This window comes from Anarhichas minor, unplaced genomic scaffold (genome assembly GCF_050575085.1).
Source record: "Anarhichas minor isolate MPS153535 unplaced genomic scaffold, ASM5057508v1 ptg000136l, whole genome shotgun sequence".
Lineage (NCBI taxonomy): Eukaryota > Metazoa > Chordata > Actinopteri > Perciformes > Anarhichadidae > Anarhichas > Anarhichas minor.
In genome coordinates, this window is record NW_027466582.1 from 1,482,928 (window position 1) to 1,505,391 (window position 22,464).

Below are 22,464 nucleotides of genomic sequence, written 5' to 3' on the forward strand. Positions count from 1 at the left end.
CCCGGAGGACCGGAGTCAGTATACGCATGGTGGTGGGGAAATCACAATAAAGTTGAATTCTTCACGGTGGGATTGAAATTGTTTCCATGCGTAAAAGTGAACGGCCCATATGTTGATAATGCTTCATAGGAGCGTCATAGCAGCAGCGTCTGTGCCAGTTCAGGGTGGATTACGTCTACAGAGCAGCAGGCCTCCATCTGAGGGCAGCTTCTGAACCATAAAGAAAACCACCACCCTGTTGCTGGAGGTAACAATTTATTCTGTTGTTTCACTGGAAGCTGGTGATCTGTGGTCCCCCGTGGAGGGACAGCTGTTGCTAAAGATGACTCACTTGCAGGCTGGCCTCTCTCCAGAGACCCTGGAGAAGGCCAAGGTGGAGTTGAAAGAAAACCCGGAGACTTTGCACCAGGACATCCAGGAGGTCCGGGACATGATCATCACCCGGCCGGACATCGGTTTCCTCAGGACAGACGACGCGTTCATCCTCAGATTCCTCCGGGCGAGGAAGTTTAACCACTTCGAGGCGTTTCGGCTGCTGGCACAGTATTTCGAGTACCGGCAGCAGAACCTGGACATGTTCAAGAACCTGAAAGCGACGGACCCGGGCATCAAGCAGGCCCTGAAGGACGGCTTCCCCGGCGTGCTGTCCAATCTGGACAGATACGGCAGGAAAATACTGGTCCTGTTCGCAGCCAACTGGGACCAGAGCAGGTAATAAAGAGGCAGAGTGCTGGTGGTGATGGGGCTGTAAAGTCTGTGTTATCTGATCAGACGCATAAAGAGAAACACATAAAGGACAGAAAAGAGTCAGTGTTTTAAAATCCACTATAATTAAGTGGAGTCTGGTCTATGGAGCTGTCCATTCAGCACCACAAATTGATCGTTAATGAGGAAACAACAGGAAACCAACTCGTCTTTCTTCTCTAATCAGTTGTGGAAAAATACATGAAAAGCCCAAAAGTACATGGACACCAAACATATTTCAGTTTTCCCACCAGAGTTGTAGGACCTGGCTGCAGAGCATTAGTGAGGTCCAACACTGATGTGGGGCGATCAGGTCTGGTTCTAGTTCATCCTCAAGGTGTTGAATGGGGGTTGAGGTCAGGGCTCTGTGCAGGACAGTCAAGTCCTTCCACACCAAACTGGGAAAAGTCGAGGCAATTCTCATTTCTCCAACCCCGAAATCCCAAATGAGAAAATTTGCTTCAAAGGGTGTTATAAAATCAAAACGACATATGACACCTATTATCCGATTCAGATAAAGAAATGATCCCAATAAAACACCCGTTACAGGTGTGAAAAAGAGCCGACAAAGGAAGTGAGTGATGAGGGAAGTGGTTAGTCTGGTGAAAATGTCTGAGGTACCGGTAACTAGAGGTGGGCAATATGCCAAAAATAACAAACACAGTCTCACGGCAGTTTGTGAAATGCAATATTTGTTTTGTGTACAGGGACGGGAAATGTCCGCTTTTTTCGTGTCCCTTGGCACAACTGTTTTTCTCAGGATGACATTACTTAAAAATGTACATTAGGTTTAGGCAACAAAACCAACAGTTGGGTTTAAGCAACGAAACCACTAACAAGTAGGTTTAGGCAACAAAACCAACAGTTTGGTCTAGGCAAAAAAACAACAACATAATTTTCGTGTTTTTCATTCTCGGTGGAGGCATGCCAGAAATTGAAGCATGCAAGACAACATGGGGTAATATTTGGGGTAGTAATTGTCGACTCAGGACCGTAATTAATATACAAATTGTCATTTTGTGGGTGAAGCATTTTTTTAAACACAAATGTTACGTAACAAATAAGTCAACATTCGGGGTGAAGTGGCATTACTGAAGTACGAAAATTACATAGCAAATAAATAAAAGTTGACTTCTGGTTTTACACAGGACACGAACAGCGGTCTCCTGGGTGAAAGTCTCTAACCTCCTCCCATCGAGGACTTGTAAATTACCCGTCGAGGCTCACATTTTAGAAGGTTACATGCAAATAGATCACGTGGGTTGTATACGAATTATAGTGCATGACTTGTCCTGAGTATAGCTACGAACAGTGTATGAGAACAGCCTGAACGCTGTTTCTGAATTTAGTTCTTTTGACGATCAACTTAAGTGCCTAAATAATCTCTCCACTTCTCTGGCAAATAAAAACTGTCGTGTTTTTCTCAGGTACACGTTTGTGGACATACTGAGGGCGATCCTGCTGTCGTTGGAATCGATGATCGAAGATCCGGAGCTGCAGGTCAACGGCTTCATCCTCATCATCGACTGGAGTAACTTCACCTTCAAGCAGGCGTCCAAACTGACTCCCAGTATGCTGCGGCTGGCCATCGAGGGGCTGCAGGTAAGACGCTCAGCTGTCTGAAGCTTTGGTGGTGTTGGTGTTGTTATGATTGGTTTAGTGGTTGGGTGTGAGAAGTGATGGACTTTAATACTGGATTTATACTGGTACTGGTTTGCACCCCAAACATTTTTTTAACCATCACTATGAGAATTTCCAAGTAGTTTTAGTAAAGTGACCTATCTTGTCATTTAGGTCTTATTGACTTACTCCTAACCTTATTATTAAAGAGTACCATGCAACACAGTCTCACTTGGTCAGTGCTCCTAAGCTTTAAACTGTGATGCTCTACGTACCCGTCTAGCGTCAGTTCTGGACGTGTCGGTTTTTCCGCTCGTTACATGTGTAGTGTCTTTTCAAAATAAACATCCGTCTTCACAGGACGTTGGGTGGATGCAGCGCCCCGTTCATTCCTATTGACGTTGCTCAGTGTAAAATCACATTGATCTTCTGCATCCATTAGCCGGTAGAGCGAGCACACTAGCGTTTCCTTTAACCCCGCCTCCCAGCCCTCAGTCAACGTTGAATTTTAGTTACACAGGGGACACGAACAGCGGTCTCCTGGGTGAAAGTCCTGTTGGTTTGACCCATCCATCCACACGGCCAGCTGTGGCTCAGAGGTAGTCCATGTCCATCTCCTCCAGTCCATGTCGATGTGTCCTTGGGGAGGACACTTAACCCCAAATTGCTCGTGAAGGCTGTGCCATCCGTGTATGAATGTGTGTGTGAATGGGTGAATGATGACACGTTGTGTAAAGCTCTTTGAGTGAAAGACTAGAAAGCCGCTATACAAATACATTCAAAGTCCATCTGCTCTTCATACAGCGTCCGTTGCTCTGAGCTTCCAGTAATGACGCGGGTGGGTTGACATCGGAGTTAGTTTAAAATCCAAAAATCTGCAGTCTTGTCCCTCAACAAAGCCAGTCTCTGTTTCCTGTCAGAGCCGAGGGGGAAGAGGGAACTCTTTGGCCTTTCTTGACTTTAAAGTTTTCCTTTTCTGACGTTGGCAGAACAAACCTCCAGCGTCCGCTCTGCAGTCAAAATGTTCCACTTAAGAACAAGTCAAGCACCGCGTTAAAGCTGCGAGCTGGTTTAGAGGAATAATGACATTTCCATTTAGATTACACACGACTGCCGCTGGCTGGTGTTTCTCAAGGTTCGTTTGGCAGGTGATGATGTAGTGGTTGTCAGTTTGGGTTTCTTCAGCTCTCGCATTCTCTAATGAGAGTCCAGTTTCTCTCATGTGGCATATAGAGAACAGATACATGAGATGTGACAGTGCTCGTTGTGTGTTTTGGGGATTTTTCATGGCATGAAAAGGCATTAGTCCTCTCAGTCGTCAGGACAACTTTAACGGCATTATTGAAATGAGTTACAGGAGAGAAGTGTACAGCTGTCCTCTGGTAACCAGCCAAACCCGGGAGGAAATATCTTGCCTGGTTTGTGCGTGTGTGTGTGTGTGTGAATGTGTGTTATCGCTTTTTCAACATCTTTGTGAATCATCTGCCAATTTGTGCTGGGCTCCATTAGTCAACGTGAAATCTAAGGGGAAGTGTTTCTCGGGGGAAGTATTGAGTGAGACGCAGCGTGGTCTGATGTGCTTGTGAATGATGCCAAATTGGCAAAGTTGCATTTCAAAGTTCCATCCTCTATTTCTGTGTTAAAGCTGACAAAATACGAGCAGGAAATGTCAACCCTGAGGGCAAAAGATGGTGATTATGATTCAGAAGCTGTTTGGTTTCAATGTACAAATTAGTATTTTATCTTTAAAGTTGCAACGTACAACTTCCCCCCCCGTAGAGTTTCCAAGCGGCATTATTGTTGACGTCGCAAAGACAACTGGAACGCGTTCTGATAGTCGACTACTCGCGATAAATTTCCTGATTTCCCCATCAGGGAAAAGGAAAGAAATATGTTCAAATATATTCTATTGTAATTCATTCCCATTGCAAAACTCAGAGGTTGTGCCTTCTGCTCAGGCAGCCTCGCTCCAACCGACACACCCAAAAGCATTTTATCAATGAATATGCAGATGATTGTGTGATGTCATCGGGCAACTTTTGGAGCTAGTGCTAGCTGCTGTCACTGGTAAAGATTTTCCAACACTGCATTTTGTTTCCTCCCCTTCTGGGGATAGTCGCAACCGATAGCTACAAAAACAAAAGCGCTTTCCTCTTCCTGTTTTGGTTGCGCAAAGGTTGACGCATTGCTTGTGTGTCATAAATGGAGCCTTCCTTTCCCCAGGAGATCATAGCTGGTGGCAGACAGAATTGCGAATAGCGAAAGCAAAGCTAATTGAGAATCAGTCTAAACATTGATAGTGTCATTGTTCTGCAGCCGTTACATTGTGCAATCAACCTTTGCTTCATGTGCTATTCATGCTAATGATGTTTTTTTTAGATAGCTGACCCTCATTAACCAATCATTAACCGTTCACCGGCAACATTACTGCTTTGCATGCAGGGCTGCAGTGGTTGAAGTGCTAACAAGCCAACTACAAAGGATCCACAAACTGGTTAAATGCATCATTTATCGCCAGCTGCAGTGTTTGAGCAAAACAGGCTTTGTCGTGGAAACATGCAGCAACTTTCCCAGTCGGCCTCATCAATTAGTTTAGCTACAAGATTGTCAGCTGTGTGTCTGCCTGACTGACTGAACAACAACAACAACAACATCTTATTGTTGGTTAACGGTTGAACGATTCATTATTAACATCCCTTCTTCATAATGATAACTTGTCACTCTTAACATTTCAAATTTCTTCCATTAGCACCAGACAGCAACCTCCGGTTCTGCCGAGTGAAGTCGATGCGAAGTGTCTTAAAACCTACATTGTCTCTAGTGTCCACCAGGGGGCGACTCCTCTGGTTGTATAGAAGTCTATGAGAAAATGACTCTACTTCTCTCTTGATTTATTACCTCAGTAAACATTGTAAACATGAGTTTATGGTCTCAATCTCTAGTTTCAAGTCTTCTTCAATACAGCATGATGTTCATTTAGTACATTATGGTCCATTTAGAGTCAAACAGACCATAAAGCAGGGGATGCTTAATGTAAATCAGTATCATATACTTTCTTCTTATCTGTTTTCTACTTATGTTCCAGTAAATGTAAATAAATATAGTATTTCTACAGAACCAGTGATACTTTTCCCCACCTCCTCCACGAGTTATCTGCAGTGTCGGCAGTTAAGGTGGTATGTTGGGAAAAATTTTCCACATTTTGGGAACAAACTGTAGACGCAAGCAGGTGCATCAGCGTGAAGAGTCCACATATAACACACTTCTGACGGCTCTCCAGACGCAGATTAGAGCCTGAATTATTAATGGGGGCTATTAGCTGAGCCCTGAGTCATTCCCAACTGTGCAACTGCTCACACAAATGGCTGCTCATCATTTGATGCAGAAAACAGAAGGAAGAAGCGTAATCTGATTTGAATATATTTGACAAATGAAATGCGCAAAACAGGTTACAAAACTCATCAAGGACGTGGCGATAAATTCAAACTTATATTCATCTGGACGTGAAAACTAATTGAAAGGTTGTAATTAAATGTATTTTCTTTATTGTCAACAAAACAAATCCTGCTGCCTCAAATACTCACAAATGTGGATTAATCCGCCACTGAAAATAGTCCCCTACAAATGCATGATTTTCTCTTGTTTGAGTAAAGTTTGCTAAAAACTACAGTGCTACTACATTGTTTTCTACTTGAACTACATATTTTTTATATTTACATCTTCAATGGGATCCATTGAGCTTAGGGCCAAATAATTTAGAGAGAGGCACAGTGTTGGTTTCAATCTTTTCATGGGATTTGTTGGAAATCTAAATAAAAATAGAGGTGTCATCATTTTACATTACAGCTAAGATTCAAACACATAAAGATGTATGAGCACAGATTTAAAATATAGGACAGGTAGACCTGCAGCCACAACATCAAACAACTGACACCAGGAGCAGTTACAACCACAAACATATTAATATACAGTATATACAGTATATATATATTTGGATTTAACCTGAATAGAAAAGCCGAACCAGGGATGGAGGCTGCAAATAAAATATAAACATTTGTTGCATTATTTCTCCGTAAGTAACAATGTTTATCTGTTTCATCCCTGTAAAATACATTAACATATAAACAAATAAACACAATCAACATTTACAGTTTGTGGGGTTAGTAGAGCTCAGCCATATGCACGCACACACACACACACACACACACACACACACTGAGATCTAAACACTGTTAAACAGCCACAGTGAGTCACGTCAGTCTCAGCAGGTCGGGTTACGAATCTGAAAGACCAGGAAGTGTTCAGAAGCAGCTGAGTCAGACCCACCTGCAGGGCGGCCGGACGGCGTTTCTTCTGCACGAGGCTTTGATGTAGTCTGATGGCCGATTTACGCTGAACACATCACTCAGTTAACATCTGTGTGCATCAGCAACTTCATATCTGCTGCTGCTGCCCTCGTTTCTCCTTTGTTTCCAAAGATGTTTCATTGTGCTCGTCGCTGGATTATCTGATGTCTGTATGAACCGACAGCAATGTGACGATTAACAGTAGACTTTTACACGGCAAAACACACTTTTTTGTCTGCAAAGTGGCCGCCATTGGTCGGCCTGTTTGGAGTTTCCCCATCAGCCGTTGCTCGTGGGCTCGTTTGGTAGAAAAAGAAAGGTTTTCAGTTTGTTGTAATATTCTACATCAGTGTAAGTACATTTCAGATCCAGGAATTCACATTATAGACACCACCGCTCACTCTCCCTGTAACTATTTGGCCACAATTAAACACATTGGCCAAACTCGGTCCGGCCATAAACAAGGTTTCAACCTAGAATTATGATTGATCTAGTTTTTAAATAAGACATGACTGACTGTATATTTGTGATCTTCAGTGTGACAATCATGCAATCCACACTTCAGCTAAACAATAGATTGAATCTGTAACGGTGACAGACTAGTTGCCTTGAAGTAATATTTAATAATCTTATCCAAATTGAGCTTGACAACAATATTCATCCTCAAGAAGTGAAAAACAGACTTCAACATCCTAAAATTAGATATTACGACATTCTTGAATCGCCCTTTTTTTACAATGCAAGAAATCTAAAATCTTTCTCTTCCCGTTCTGCCCGTGTTGAGTCATCTGCTTGCCTCTCCTTTGTCTCGTCCTCCGTGTCGTTGCTGCTACATCTGCCTCAATTGTGATTTACTCTTTGTCATGGCAACCCTGACGGTGTTAGTGTCGAGCAAATACAAAAAAGCATGTAGGCCACATGCCGGGGGATCCAAAATGTGTTGCACAGTATACTGCAGATGCAAGACGGATACAGTAGTCTGGATCCCTGCTGGTTGTTACACCCCCAAAATACACAACAGATCTTTTATTCGTTTGTTTTTTGTTGTTTTTCCTATTTTTGTGTCACTCGTCAAGAGGCAGGCTGGGAGATGTGGGAGAGGGAGATGTGGGAAAAACATGCAACAAAGGGCCGTTATTGTTCACGTGTTTAAATTCAAACTTTAGTTAATCTCTTACCACACGCGCCAGTATCTGCAACATACATCAATTCTGTCCTCAACTATAATGATGCTCCAATTGTTCCATTTGTCGGGAACATTGCAATAGCTGTTAGAGGGATTATCGGCACGATAGCTAATCAAGATGGCCGTTAGATAGTATTATATTTTCTGCACAATAAATGAGATTTCAGTGCGAGTGAGGAAAGCTCTTGGAAACGGTAAAGGTTAATCCTCTGGGGAGTTTGAATGTTCTTGGTAAATTGCACGGCTATCAGCGTGATGAATCTTGGTAATAGATTAATCTAGATTTTAAATTTGATTGCGGAGGCAGAGAAAGGAACAGGAAGTCACCAGAACTCAAAACATCAGGATTCATCCTCTGGGAAGTTTAGTTTTCTATCACAGCGATCTCAGTCAAGACGTTTGGGCACCGCATTGTGAGAATGCTACAGTGATACGACTAAAGCAAGAGATCGTAGGCTGTACGTGCACTATCAAAATAAAAATAAAATGTTTCGTTGCATTAGTGATATTTAAATATTGCTGTTACAGTCAGAACCGGAAACAGCTGCGCGTGCGTTTACTATCGCTCACTAGCGCTCTTGATTCAACTGACAAATGAACCTAAACGAAAAGGAAATGTGTGAACTCTTAGGAGGTAAAGTATTTTGCCATCTTTGAGCTGGACGGACAATTATACTGCAAACACACACGACGTGTAGACCTGGAAACCACTTTTACAAGTTAGTGTTGAGGCCTTTATACTATGTAAATACATAACATATACTAAATACTAATGGTCAACGAGGGACTATGTGTCTCTGTGGCCTTGCTCCTCTTAATGTGCTGTCTGAGACTGTACTGTCTGGGCTTCGTGTGCTCGTTCCTCTCAGATACGGTACACACAGCACGTGCTCCATTTTCCCAGTTGTGTGAATAGCACATGCTCCAATTAAATGTCTTTATGCCGGCACACAAGAGATTATATGAAAGAGTCGGTGGAAACACAGGAGGTGAGCCGGTGAGCGGTACGGGATTCAAACCCATCCAGTCATAATCCTCCAGGATTACAATGTTACAGAAGGATTACAGTTTCAAGTCTGCAAAACCTTCTTTTTGGGTTGTTCTTCTCGAAAACAAAATCATCAAAGTCATGTTTAAGAAAATGTTTTTGCCATTTTTAATATTGCAGCTTTTACCATTTCTCCAGAATGTCAACTGTTCAGGAGTTCAAAAAACAACCTCACTTATAGATTATCATGGCGGAGATAATAAAAACAACACAAACATTTGACAATAAATACATTTTGACAGAATGAAAAGAAGGAAATATCATCATTTTACATTTCGTTTGATTGGATGTCACAGTTGACCCTCCTCAAACTTTGCACAACATAAAGCCGGTTGTAAGTTTTATTGTCCAGAACATTTCATACACAAAACAAATCAAAGGTAACATTTAAAAACGTACTTATTTACTTATTTTTCTTAAACGTATTGATTATGTTTGCAGGGTTTTACTTACTGTGACTATACAAGCACAGTGTACACGGCGTATAGACGTCTGGTGTCTGAGGTCAGAGATGTCAATTGCCTCGTTAAGGTGATCTGTCACAGCTTGACACCATCTGACCTCAGGTCAGCAACCTGCCACTCAGTAATGAATCTCTGACAACCAGCAGACCCAGCACTGAAGCTGCATGTGAGTCACCTGCATTTGAAGCTTTTAATGTCTGAATAAAGTGATTCTTACACTTCTCTAGACACTAGGTTAGATTTTGGTGCTGCTCTGCATCTGGGATGTTGTTCAGAAGACAGTTTCTGTTTGTGGCCAAACCTCTTGATGTTGTATTCATGAGCTTGTGGGAAAGTCCAACATACGGGACTTCTTACTGGGCTGATACAGCACATTCTCACTCCCTGGTCTGTATACTAAGCAGTGATAAATTAGATGACGTTAGTTGTCTCGTCACGTTAAGCAGCTGAGAACTGCTCAGATTATTCCCAAACTGCTAGACATCACTGTCAAAAGTAACGTTGCACAGAAAGTGAAGGTAAAAGTAGAGATTTGTTTACTTCTTAAGACAGCTTGTATTCAAACACGCATGGATTGTGGGGAGACGCCTCAGCTGTTATGATGACTTTATTTACTTCCTGTATTAACCTGGATTCATGGATAAAGAGCAACAAAGTCGGCATAGGGAGGAGGTCGTAGTGGATTAATGGGTCAAACAAACACAGGACTTTAACCCAGGAGACCGCTGTACGTGTCCCGTGTGAACCAAAAGCAGTACTTACGTGATACACAACATTCTTAATTAACGTACATAACTTAAGTTATGCAAAACATACTTATTTTAACCCAAACCATTATATTGTCCTTCTAACCAAGTAGTTTTGTCTGAATTTCCCAATGTTGTCCACACATTGAAGCGTGTTCGACCCCCCTGCATGTTAATAAATGACGTCAGTGCGTTAGAAAGTGACACCAGGGGGTCCTGACCAAGAGTCCGTATGTGGGGAGTTGGGAGTGAGAACGCGTTGGCGGATAATAGAAGCCGCTTCCTCGTGCTTTTTGCAGACAGGACGATAACGAGGCTCAAGCTTAATTAGATAATTAAAGCCAAATCAAGTAGCTGCTTCGAGTCAGTCATCACTGTGATATGAAAAGCTGATGCCATCACAGTTACATAAGTGCATTAGAAGTCGAGCCGGGTCCAAATGAAATTAAATCTAATTGAGTCTGGTTCGGATCTGTTGTTTTTGCTGCAGATGAGTATGTTTTGTCAGCTCTGTTGCATTATTAAAGACATCGTTTTTTGAGGTGAGGTGCAGGAAAAAATGTCCGCTGCTCTTTTTCGAGGATCTTGCTGCTGCCGGCCATGGTTTCTATTTGGGTCTGTCAGGGTCGGCTGCATTCTGGATCGGGTCTAATTGTCCTCAGGTCTAATTTGATTGGATCTGAAAAGTCTAAAGACTTCTAAAACAGGTGCTCTTTTTTCCCCCCAAATTTAAAATCTCTATAGTTCTCTATAGAACTCTTTGGGATCATTCTTCAGTAACGTGAGACTGTTAACGTCCCGAACGTAAATATGGAGATTCTAGTTTTCTGAGCCTCTCTCCTTCATCGAGCTTTCTTATCGTTGTAATAAAATCTCTTTGGTTTTATACAGTAACGACATCGACAAAGAAACTGTCTGCAATGTCCGCTAAAAAGGATTCGACGAATGGGATCAGTGCATCCGTAGCTTTTAGCAACAATTAGGAAAACTTTATCGTGAGATGTTTCCTGACGTGTATACAAATATCTCAACCGTCATTGGATGGATCGCCACGATGACGTTTGTCGCAGACGTTCACGCTCCCTGTGAGTGTGAAAGATTATTCTTTAATTAACACCTTTCCTGTTATATTTAGTCATGCCCTGTCATCGGACATCTTGACCTTTTTTTTTTTGTCAAACCTCCTTTTCCCCTTCACCATCCAAGTGTTAGAAAGGAGAGTAAAGAGAAAGGAACTGGACTCACTGGTTCAAGAAAGAAAATGTCACCTTATCCCTCCTCCTCCTCCTCCTCCTCCTCCTCTGGCCTCTCCACCCCTTTTACTTTTGTTTTCTTTACCCTCCCCCTCTCACTCTTAACCAACATCATCATCCTCCCCTTCCCCCTCATCTCTCCTCTCCTCTCTCAATTCAGTCACTCCATCATTGCAGATAAATGTCAGTTTCTGTAAAAAGAAAGCATCTCGTGCTTCATCCTCAAGTATAAAAATGAACTCAATAACGGTTATTTCTATAGAAACACAACATCGTCCAAATTTAAAAGAAATAGTGACAGAAATCATCCAACGCTGCTGTTACATTTTTCACATTTTTTTCTACTCGTTGAACCTAAAAGAAGCATCTTCTTCTTCTTCATCAGAAGCCAGATGCACGATATCGAACCCCCGCCCCTCCTCTTCTTCCTCCCCCCCCTCCCTCCCGCTACATCCCACCATCGCCGCGTTGCCACGGCAACATGTCGGCCTGCCACGCCGTGGGCTCAGCCCTCTCTCCTCCAGACGGGTTTCCTTTTGTTGTGCCGGAGACATGAAGACACATTTCTCCGTCTCTTTTTCTTCAAAAGTCGCTCACAGACGGCTGCTCGGTCGGTCGGCGAGTGCGCCACAAATGACTGTAAATGTATGATGTGTGTGATGTATAATTAATGGTGTAATGCTGCTCACTGTGTACACGGTATAAATACACACACAGAGGAGAGAAACACTTCCTTTAACCATTTTATCTTTCGTGCATCTTCATCTTGAGAGGTTGCCATTTTTTTATTTTGAGTTAAATGTTTTGACAACGATGGGACGGATTTAAGGATGAATTGTAATTACTTTGGTGACTTTTCTTCTAGCGCCGCCAGAAAGTCAAATTTGTCCTTTATCCATGATTGTCAGAATTCTTTGTACAGATATTCATAGTTTCCAGAGGATGAATCCAACTGACATCAGGCCAAACTTTAAAATTGTAATAATTTGGATTACAACCAAATACCATAGTATATAAGAAGTGGAAGTAGTCACATCACCCAAACTGCAGTTTTGAAGCCTCGAGTTTGGCATTTTGACCGTCGACATCTTGTTTTTTTGGATTCAGACGTGACCATATTTGGGCAAGAGGGTGGAGCTGGAGAAGAGCAAGGCCCGACAGTGCCAGCTACCATTAGCAGCTATCGCTACTTAGCTAGCTAGCTAGCTTTTCTAGCAAGGTGCATCCCTAATTCACTTTAACGGTGATCTCAATTGGAATACCAGGGATGCTCTGGCCAAATACCTACAAAAGTAATGACGTTCTCATCAGCATCCACTGTGTGCACTTTGTAACCCTAAATCTAATGCTAACTAGCTAATGTTAGCATGCCAACACACTAAACTAAGATGGTAAACTTTGCTAAGCATATACCAGCATGTTAGCATCGTCATAGCATCTTAGCATTTAGCTAACGTCAAAGGTAACCTTGGCTTTGGTTGGTTAACATAAATGTGTGTTTACAGCTTGTTCTGTTTCCCCCGAGAGGCCCAAAAAACAATTCATGCAGATTAATTAAGTTACCTCTTAATGTTAATTTGGGATAATCATGTAGTTAGTCATGCTTTCAGCTTTTGATCAGTGAATAAGTGGAAAATCTTAAGTAGTTGATTAATCAATTAATTAATCACAAAATGAATCTACAACAGTTTGTGATTATATAGTAATTATTTAAATAATGTATTGTACCATATTGTCAAAAGCAGCTCTGTTGTAAGACAAACAAGATGTCTCCTTGGTTATCCTTCACAGCTGAGTGACATTTTATATTCTAAATGAATAATGATCTAATCAAATGAATAATTAGCTGATTAATCACTAATTAAAGAAACCGTTACTTGTAGTTGTAGCAAATCAGTTTAGTAAATGTAGTTTGGTGAATTTCCCCTGGTTGATTTTTGACTAAACTGATTTCTAAATTACTCATCCATTAATAATTCATTCTCCTTTACAATAGGAGTGCATTTGTCCCTTTTACAGAGCCTGAGTATATGTGGAGCACATGAACACTCACAGTAGTACAGCACCAGTCAGCGAACTCTCCGTGGATTTACTCCGCATTAGCGTCGTTATGTAACACGCAGACTCCTCCACAATAACTGCGACTCCTGAGAAAAGTGCGCCAACAACATCTGCGAGAAAAGACAGGAGATAGAGTTTGACCGACTGTTTCTTCTCAGGCGGCAGCTTCTGTGTAAAAAACACTTCTTCAGAGGGAAGCAGTTGGAAACACCTGTCTGTCTGATATCTTGCAGCATTAATTCAAATCTGATGGTCCTCCTCTTTCTCATCATCATCATCATCATGTATAATAAATGATAAAAGGTTTCTGAACACCCTATCATTTTAATCTCAAGCAGTAGAATTAAGATAGCAGCTTCATTATATGCTTTAAATTAGAAAATAACAGGAAATAGGTTTAAGTGAAATAAGTGTGTTTATTGCTTTGGATTCTTCCATCAATCACGGGGATCCGAACCTATATATTGGAGTCTGTAAACAGGAAATGGATCTGTTTTGTTGTGAGTGAACAGTTTGTCTTCACACGACGCTGCAGTATTGATTTCGTCTCCGCTCTTTTATCTTCCGACTGCAGCTGGAAGACGACGGCGGCAGCAGCTGTCCGTTCCGAATGTTCTCCCGCTTCATTAGAAGAGATCACACCAGGTTTTCACTGATATGAGGTTTTGAAGATGGTTTAAAAAAAGAAGCTGCCAACTGCTGATATTCTGCCAATATTCAACATCCGCATTCGGTTTGTTGTAGAAAAACAGGATTCTGCTAACATTCACTAAGTAGATTTACTCGCCTTAACTTACAGGGTAACTTTGATATTTTACAACCAGGACACTATTTAACCACGTGTTTGAGTCTTAAGTGACTAATGAGAACAACCGTTTAACATAAAAAGCTGGAGATCAGGATGTAAAAGCTCAGTTTACAATGTGGTTCACCAACAGTGTGGTCTCTCTCTCTCTCTCTCTCTGTATATATATATCTATATATATATAGATATATATATATATATATTAACATTTAAATACATGTGATCTCTCGGGTGGAGAGAAACTTCATTTCTCTGCTCCCCTCTCGGAGCTCCTGAGTGCAGTTGGCAGTATTTTTAATAACTTGCAGAGTCTACAGTTTAATTGGTGTGACCTTCCCGCTCAGTGTGAAACTCTTAACGGGAAAGAAGCTGTAAAAGTAACTTTTGATGCCTCACATACTGTAAAAAGTCACTTTTCAGGCTGTTCTCCGGCAGCGTTCGTAGCTACACCTACGAAATGTAATCAATTTGTGTGAACCAGGGAGTATGAAGACCGCAAGACCCAATTGTGGGTTACATTCATTCAATTGCACAATACATCCGTGGTTGTTGCCAGTTTTAACTGTACTTATGTCTTTTGGTGGTTTTAACTCAAGACAGTATTTCAGACAGTAAAGTTCCTGATTATCTTTGACATGTATGATAATTGTTATATCTAAGGGGCAAAGAAAGGAACATAAATGATGTCAGCATGAGTTCAAAGGTTGAGGGAGTAAAAACGGAGATGACAGTGCATTGACACGATGTGCAGCGGGAAGAGGAAAACAGATCATAAGAGGTCCAATGTTGAACTAGCGCTGCTGCTGTCCTTTGGAAAAGTGAACTAAAAGGTTAAATGTATCCGGTTCGTCTTTTGACTTTTAGTGCAGCGTGTTTGACGAGTGAAGCTGCTTCCTGTCACATGCTGTAAGACTCACTGATGACGTAAGACTCACTGATGACTTACTCCTCTTCAGCGTTACCTCCAGTCAGACGTCTCCTCTTAAAGGTGCTTTTTTGTAAAGAACAACCCAGCAGCAAAACAATACCGTCACCCCGGGCTACACTTTATATCCTGCAAAGAAGAAGAAAAAAGCACTCGAATGGATTCAGAACTCACTTTACCCCTCCCTCGTTTTTGAACTGGGGGGCACGTTTACTCGTCCTGCTGTGGATGGGAAGTGACAGCAGCAGAGCAGAGCGGAGGGAGCTCATCAACCTGATGTGCTGCAGAAAGACGGAGATGGGGAGGGAGAAGATGTACGACCACAGACCCCCGACACACTCAGAGTGGTAGACGACGCACGTCAGATGTCGTAACATCAGCTGCTCGCTGGCGGACTGCTGAGAGACTCTCGCTCTCCAACAGGAACGTTACAGCATTTGTTCTCAAAACTGGGATTCAGTTTTCTTTCTTTCTTTATCAGGACAAAAAATATTGACTTTATATTTGAGTTATTACGACTGCTTATGGTCGATAAGCTGAGACTGACTGCAGGTACTGAGTTCTTTGGTTTCTTTTCAGCTTCTTTAAAAGCAAATTTTTCTAGTAAACTAGTCAATTTGCAAAAACAGATAAAACCCATTCTTAAAATGAATAAATAAACACCAGTCTGATTGATATTCCCTGGACTGCACTAAAGAAAAACAAGATTTAGGAAAATAAATCAAAACAGAGATTTCTGTTTTTTGCTAAAGAATCCTGAAGCCAACTAGATTAAATTCAATGAGTGCAGCCTTTAATCCACAGACGGACGTTTCCCAGTGAAGAAGCAGCTGTGTCAGCTGACTTCCTCTGAGCTTCGCTTCACCCTCGGAGCGGATGTCGACACGTCGTTACCGCTGAGTGTCAGTGCGCCTCTGAGTAGATTCTGTTGTGTTTTTAACCTGCAGTGTTGGTGGCAGCCTGTCTGTTTGTGTCCCCCCCCCACCTCTGGCAGCACTGATGCTGCGTTCAGGTCACGTGGGACAGAAGGAAGTGATGGAAAGATTGTTGCGGTTAAAAAGCTTTCACACATCAGACAGCCCAAGATGGCAGCTGTCAGTGTTACTGCTGACGAGTTTGATTTACATGATAAATGAATAGTTGTTATGAAGTTAGTAGTGTGACTTTGTTATGTTGAGGTGAAATGTATTAGTTTAGAATTAAAAGTGAATAAGCCTTTGTTTTTTGTGATTCTCCCCAAAAAATGCATGTTTTAAACAAACATTTTACCCCAATTTAACCATTTCCTGCAGCAAGAAGACACTATTCGCAGCAGTTTACAATAAGCAAGGTTTTATGGTCACAAGAAGATGTTGCTCTTTGTGGCAGAAAGTGACACTTCAGATCTGCTGATTCCACGACAGATTTCCTTTAAATATGCAATGTGTAAGATCCCCGTTGATTTATTTCTCACGTAACTTGCATACTTTAGTAACGGTACTTCTGTAGTTATTTTAACCCAAATAACGATCTTTTCCTAAACCAAACTAAGTATTTCACGATATTTTCCTGAACCTAAATAAGAAGTTTTGTTGCTTAAACGACAGCTGTTTCCTGTGAAGATGGAAGTTTATTTTGAAAAGACTGTATGCAATGAACTGGCGACCTGTCCAGGGTGTACCCTGCCTTCGCCCAATGTCAGCTGGGATCGGCTCCAGCGCCCCGCGACCCTGAACAGGATAAGCGGTTTGGATAATGGAATGGATGGATGTATGCATGTAACGAGCGGAACTTGACACGTGTTGCTGACTTTTGTAGGAAAAACTTACGTAAAATGAGGAGCAACTTTTCCAGTATGTAGCCCAAACATACTCGACTTTTACTTCGTTTGAGATTTTTATCATTAATTGATCATTTTCACAAACTAGGCGGCAACCTCCAGTTCTGCCGATTAAAGCCAATGCTGAAGTCCCTTAAAGCTGCATTATCTCTAGTGTCCACCAGGGGGCGACTCCTCTGGTTGTATAGAAGTCTATGAGAAAATGACTCTACTTCTCTCTTGATTTATTACCTCAGTAAACATTGTAAACATGAGTTTATGGTCTCAATCTCTAGTTTCAAGTCTTCTTCAATACAGCATGATGTTCATTTAGTACATTATGGTCCATTTAGAGTCAAACAGACCATAAAGCAGGGGATGCTTTAGGGCGGGGCTACACCGTGATTGACAGGTCTCTACCAGAGTCGCATACGGCGTCTCTATGTCACTCTTCTGCATTCCAAATATGGTCACTTCGTTCATCGGTTGCAAAAAAGTCAAGATCGCCGAACTCGAGGATTTAAAACTGCAGGCCACAAACCAATGGGTGACGTCACGAGGACGACGTTCACGTCTTATAAAGTCTGTGGAAGAAACGCATGAGAAGAAGTGAAACTGTTGGTACTCAAACGTTGATGACTCCTCATCTCATCCCCTTCACTACGACGTGCTATACTCTCCTCCGTTTGAAACAGCGTGAAGATGAATTCTGAGTCATCATCAGTGTAATTACTGAAGAAGAAAAGACCGTCACCAATGAGATTGTCGGCGTCTTCACCGCGTTTGACATGTTGTGGCTTCAGGTCAGATTTAGAGGGAAATCTTGCTCGGTGTCACAAAGCAGCTGGTGGGCGCAGTTCCTCCACAGCAAAGCGAGCTGTGAAGAGAAACTCATTTCTAACGTGTTTATCCTCTTCAGAGCAGCCGCAGGCTCCCGGGAGGGGGGGGGGGGGTGTCGGATGAAGCAGAGGGCTTCATGGGAGATTTAGAGGAAAATAAGAAATGTATACGACCCTGGTTGTGTTTTTAAAGAACGACTCCTCGGTTCTAGACGTCGTCCTGTTGGTGTTGACGGACTTCTCTTCTGTCACCTTTAACCTTTTGCTGCAACAGAACACAGCGACCTGCAGCGAGAGGCCGAGGATAAATCCCCACAGTCGCTCATTTGTTTACCATCGACATTTTCCTCCTGTAGACAAACATGAAAGAAAATGCTGAGGTACTCTTGAGTGGCTGCTTTCTGGAATTGACAATTTATATTTACTGAATGTTTGAGCTATTTAACATACAAATGACTTATTATTTCAACCCTGTCAGAAATACAGATATCAAAATCATCCTCTGGTAAAATGACTATGAGTGCGCTGGCCTTCAATAGACGGCAACAGCAGTGAGTTCAATAACGGCAGACAGATGACACAAAATACGATAAAAATAATAATATTTCATCCTAGAAATAACATAAATAGCACCTTGAAACAGCCCGAGAGCAACTAAAACCATGACAAATAAATAAGACAAATCTAAAACCATAATTTAATGAGACATCAAGATTCAAAAATACACACAAATATTGACGGAAGATAGTTCATGCAGCAACGATTTGAATTCACATAGCAATTTTGTCAAATCATGGAATATATATATATATATATATATATATATTCCAGCCAAGATTAGTTTGATTCATCAAATGTCAGATTCACAAGATCGTCATTAATTCATTTCTTTGTTTCCATATCGTATTGGATGTTTATTGTTTGTTTTGTTGCATTGAGTTGTTGGGGCAGAATATAAATATAGATTTTTTAATGTCTGCGTTGGACACCGTCTGAAAATATTCACCACAGAAAGATTAAACTTGCTTTTGTCCTTGTTCACATGTTCCAAACGTCTGAGCTTGTGGGAGGAAAAGGACGTCTATTTAGTATTAATCGTCTCCTAACTTCCTTCAGTCCTCTTTACCGGCTGCCACTCTGAGAAACCTGCTCTTTCTAAATCTGCTTCTCAACATCTTTGATCTCCTTCACGTATTATTCTCTCTAAAGCAAGTCTCCACCTTTAAACACTTTCTCTCTACACCTTTTCCACACTCTTCCCTTAGCTCCTGTTTCATTCCTCCTCCTCCTCCTCCTCCTCCTCCTCCTCCTCCTCCTCCTCTTTCAGTCCCTGCGGTGCAGCAGAGGCTCTGCAGCTCATATTCCATTTTCAGTCTTTCATGTATAATGCAGCAGGTCCCTTCATCAAAGTGAAAATGTCTGTCAGGGCAGCGGGCAGGCCAGAGTCAGAGGGATCTGAGAGGGGGGGAAGGGTTGTCGGACCTCGCTTTAGCCAGAACATGTTGCACCAATATCCTGTGTGAAACAATTTATGTTTCATAATGGTTGAAAAAGCGTATTTGTATGCTTTTATTTTGAAAAAATAAACACTTAAATTTCATTAAACTGTAAAATTGTTGAAAAAAAGCTCCTTTAAACATATTTCCAACATGTTCTTCATTAAAACTCTTAAAAAAATCCTAAAATAACATCCTAATAACATGCTAATAATATAATATGTTATATATGTTGTGTACAATATTGAACTAATTCATTCGACGAAGGAAAGTAGTCGTCAGTATCTGTTGGGCTTCAGCCTTTTGGGAAACAAATTCACAATTGTCACTGCAAACCAGCCATATTTTAATATTTAGTGTTTTTATATAACTATTAATATATTAATAACTTTTGACGCATGACAACATGCACACAGTAAGTTGTAAGAATGTAGACTTGAAGAGTAAGAATCTGCTTTGGGCTTTAGTCACACACACACTATAGAGCGCCGCATGAATGAGTCCTAAAACCCAGAAATGAGCCGGAATTTTGCACGTTTGTGTTTTAAAATGCATTTTTTGTTAGACGCATGGCCGTGGATGTCCAGAAACAGCATCTTGCTCTGGACCAAAGCGTCGGACAGTCTGGTAGCCGACATCCAGCGGATCGAAAACCTCTAAGCATCGACTTCGGCCTCGATGATATCGGTCACAAACCCTAATTTACAAACCGGGCCCGACCTCAGAGACGCTCGCTGTCTCCGTGTCTCCCACACGCTGCTCACAGTTTGTATACAAACGTCTGCCCCGAGCCTTTTATTTTGCATCAGCTGGCTTTGTTATGTCAGAATATAATTTCACCACACTGCTGGACCACAGCCAAGAATGACTCACGCACACACACACACACACACACACACACACACACACACACACACACACACACACACACACACACACACACACAGTGGAGTGTAATCATCATAATTGTGTCCAGCGTTGGAGGAAAGACTCCACACACCAACCTGTGGAACAAGGACTCATTTCCCTGCGGTGTTGTTGACGCGGTGTCTCCAAATAAGACCGGTCCATTTCCTATTGACTATGAGATTAGAGCCCATTTACAAAACTAATCTAATGAAGGGGGGGGGAACTCACAGAGGTCATTTTTCAGTTGCTGGAACTCAAAGAAGACGGGAAAAATAAACCCTCTTGATTGAAACCGGCGTATTTGTGATAAAACACAGGGAGATTATGAATCTTGGTTTTCATTCGTCACAATGATTGCAGCTGTCATTACGTCTCTGAATGGTCTGGTTATAATGGAATTATGTTGCTTTGTGTCTTTCTCCAACAGGACAGTTTTCCTGCCAGATTTGGAGGAATCCACTTTGTGAACCAGCCCTGGTACATCCACGCGCTCTACACCGTGATACGGCCCTTCCTCAAAGACAAGACCAGGAAGAGGGTGAGGCTACGTACAATCAATATTTCTACTGTAACGACGACTCCAAAAACTGACTGTACACTTCCTGCTCAGCACCAAACAGCACACAGACGCAGTTAGAGACCAGCTGGTGGACACAGTGGAGCATTTAGCAGCTAGAGAGGAGTTGGTGGAGACCACAATCCGAGCTAAAAGAGAGGGAATAGCAGACTTACATTCATCAGCGTCACTAACACAACTACTTATGAATGATAATGTTGCTCCGTACCTGCTGGACGTTAATATAAGCAACTGGTTGGCCCAAAAAAAGGCTTAATCACGCTTTTGTAGAAAAAAAAACATTCCAATATTGGTAATAAAGTTTTAGAAGAAATAGTCTGAAAGGTTTTAACTGACAAAAGTCCCAAAAATATCTTATTTTCTGTATTGTGATGAATTGCTCTTGAGTCAGATTTAACTGTTTGGAAATAAACTGCTATTATTAAGAATTTTTTCTTTAAATGCAAAAGTAATTTGGTTAGAGTCCTCTCTTGAAATGTAAACAACATTTGTGTGTAGCAATACAATTGAGCTTCCTGTGCCAATATGGCTAATATATTACCTTTAAATTGGTATTATAACAATATTTTGCTGTAAAGATTGATGAGGGAACATTAATATTAAAGTCAGCCTTTTGTCACTTTTGTTTTGTCAGAACAAACTTTTTAAATGTACGATGGATCCACATAAGTCATGTTTTTAAGCGATTCAAAGTCCCCAATCTAAGCTGTCCTACTGTCTGCACCTTTGCAGATCTTCATGCACGGCAACAACCTGAACAGCCTCCACCTGCTGATCCACCCTGAGATCTTGCCGTCGGAGCTCGGCGGGATGATGCCGCCGTACGATATGGGCACGTGGGCGCGGGCGCTGCTGGACCACGCCTACGACGAGGAGACCGACTACTGTCCGGAGTCCTACACCCTGTCAGTGCAAGACCTGGAGAGGGACCTGGAGAAGAACCTGTCCCCGAAAACCATGAAGAGGTCAGCTCATCCCCTTTAACATCTCTCTTACTTATTCTCAAAATATTCCCAGCTGCTGCAGGGATTTGAACCATCGACTGCTTATCGTAGCGCAATCGTAGATAAATAAATACAAAGACAATTACAGAGCAGTGAGGGGGGGGGGGGGTAAAAACAGTCTGAGAATAAAGTTGTAAATTTACAAATAAAACATTGATATTCTCTGACATTGGTGTCGTGCTTCCCTGCAGGTCTCAGTCGGTGGTGGAACCCGGCGTCCTGAAACGACCGGACAAAGCCAAGAGCGACGAAGACAACATGCAGCCGCTGCTCTCGCTGGACTAAACCGCACACGTTCAACAACAGCTTCAAAAAGGCATAATCAGCATTTACACACACAAACACACTGACCTACCTGTGCACCCAAACGCCCTGCAAAACACCTTCCTTCAGAGAATGCAGCTGCGGTTGGATTCCTGTTTCTCTTGAACTCGAAGAAAATAAAAAATTCTAAAAGAGCTGATGGGAAGCAGGAGACGAGAGGGACGCTTCCCTCACACAGAAGGGCTTCCTAAGAGCTACTCGTAGTGTTCTATACATTTATTTATATATTTAGTTATTTGTCAAGTGCCAATCCCCCCCCCCCCCCCCCCCCCTTCCACCCAAAAAAAACCTGTAAAGTAACATCTTTGATCAATCCAAC

At 42.0% G+C, this 22,464-nt stretch overlaps 1 protein-coding gene across 1 annotated transcript; it reads left to right on the plus strand.

Annotated features, from left to right (window-relative positions):
* Positions 1-322: 322 nt before the first annotated feature.
* Positions 323-22,106, plus strand: clvs2 (clavesin 2). The gene is made up of 5 exons (XM_076083555.1): positions 323-711; positions 2,172-2,346; positions 20,668-20,778; positions 21,550-21,782; positions 22,013-22,106. Exons 1-5 carry the CDS (start codon positions 323-325, stop codon positions 22,104-22,106), a joined length of 1,002 nt encoding a protein of 333 aa, XP_075939670.1.
* Positions 22,107-22,464: the final 358 nt, after the last annotated feature.

Bases quoted from the DNA above. Each gene is read 5' to 3' on its own strand.
- clvs2 (XM_076083555.1), top strand. From the start codon at position 323: ATGACTCACTTGCAGGCTGGCCTCTCTCCAGAGACCCTGGAGAAGGCC. The intron at 20,779-21,549 runs GTGAGGCTACGT...GCACCTTTGCAG, and splicing joins AAGACAAGACCAGGAAGAGG to ATCTTCATGCACGGCAACAA. The intron at 21,783-22,012 runs GTCAGCTCATCC...GCTTCCCTGCAG, and splicing joins TCCCCGAAAACCATGAAGAG to GTCTCAGTCGGTGGTGGAAC.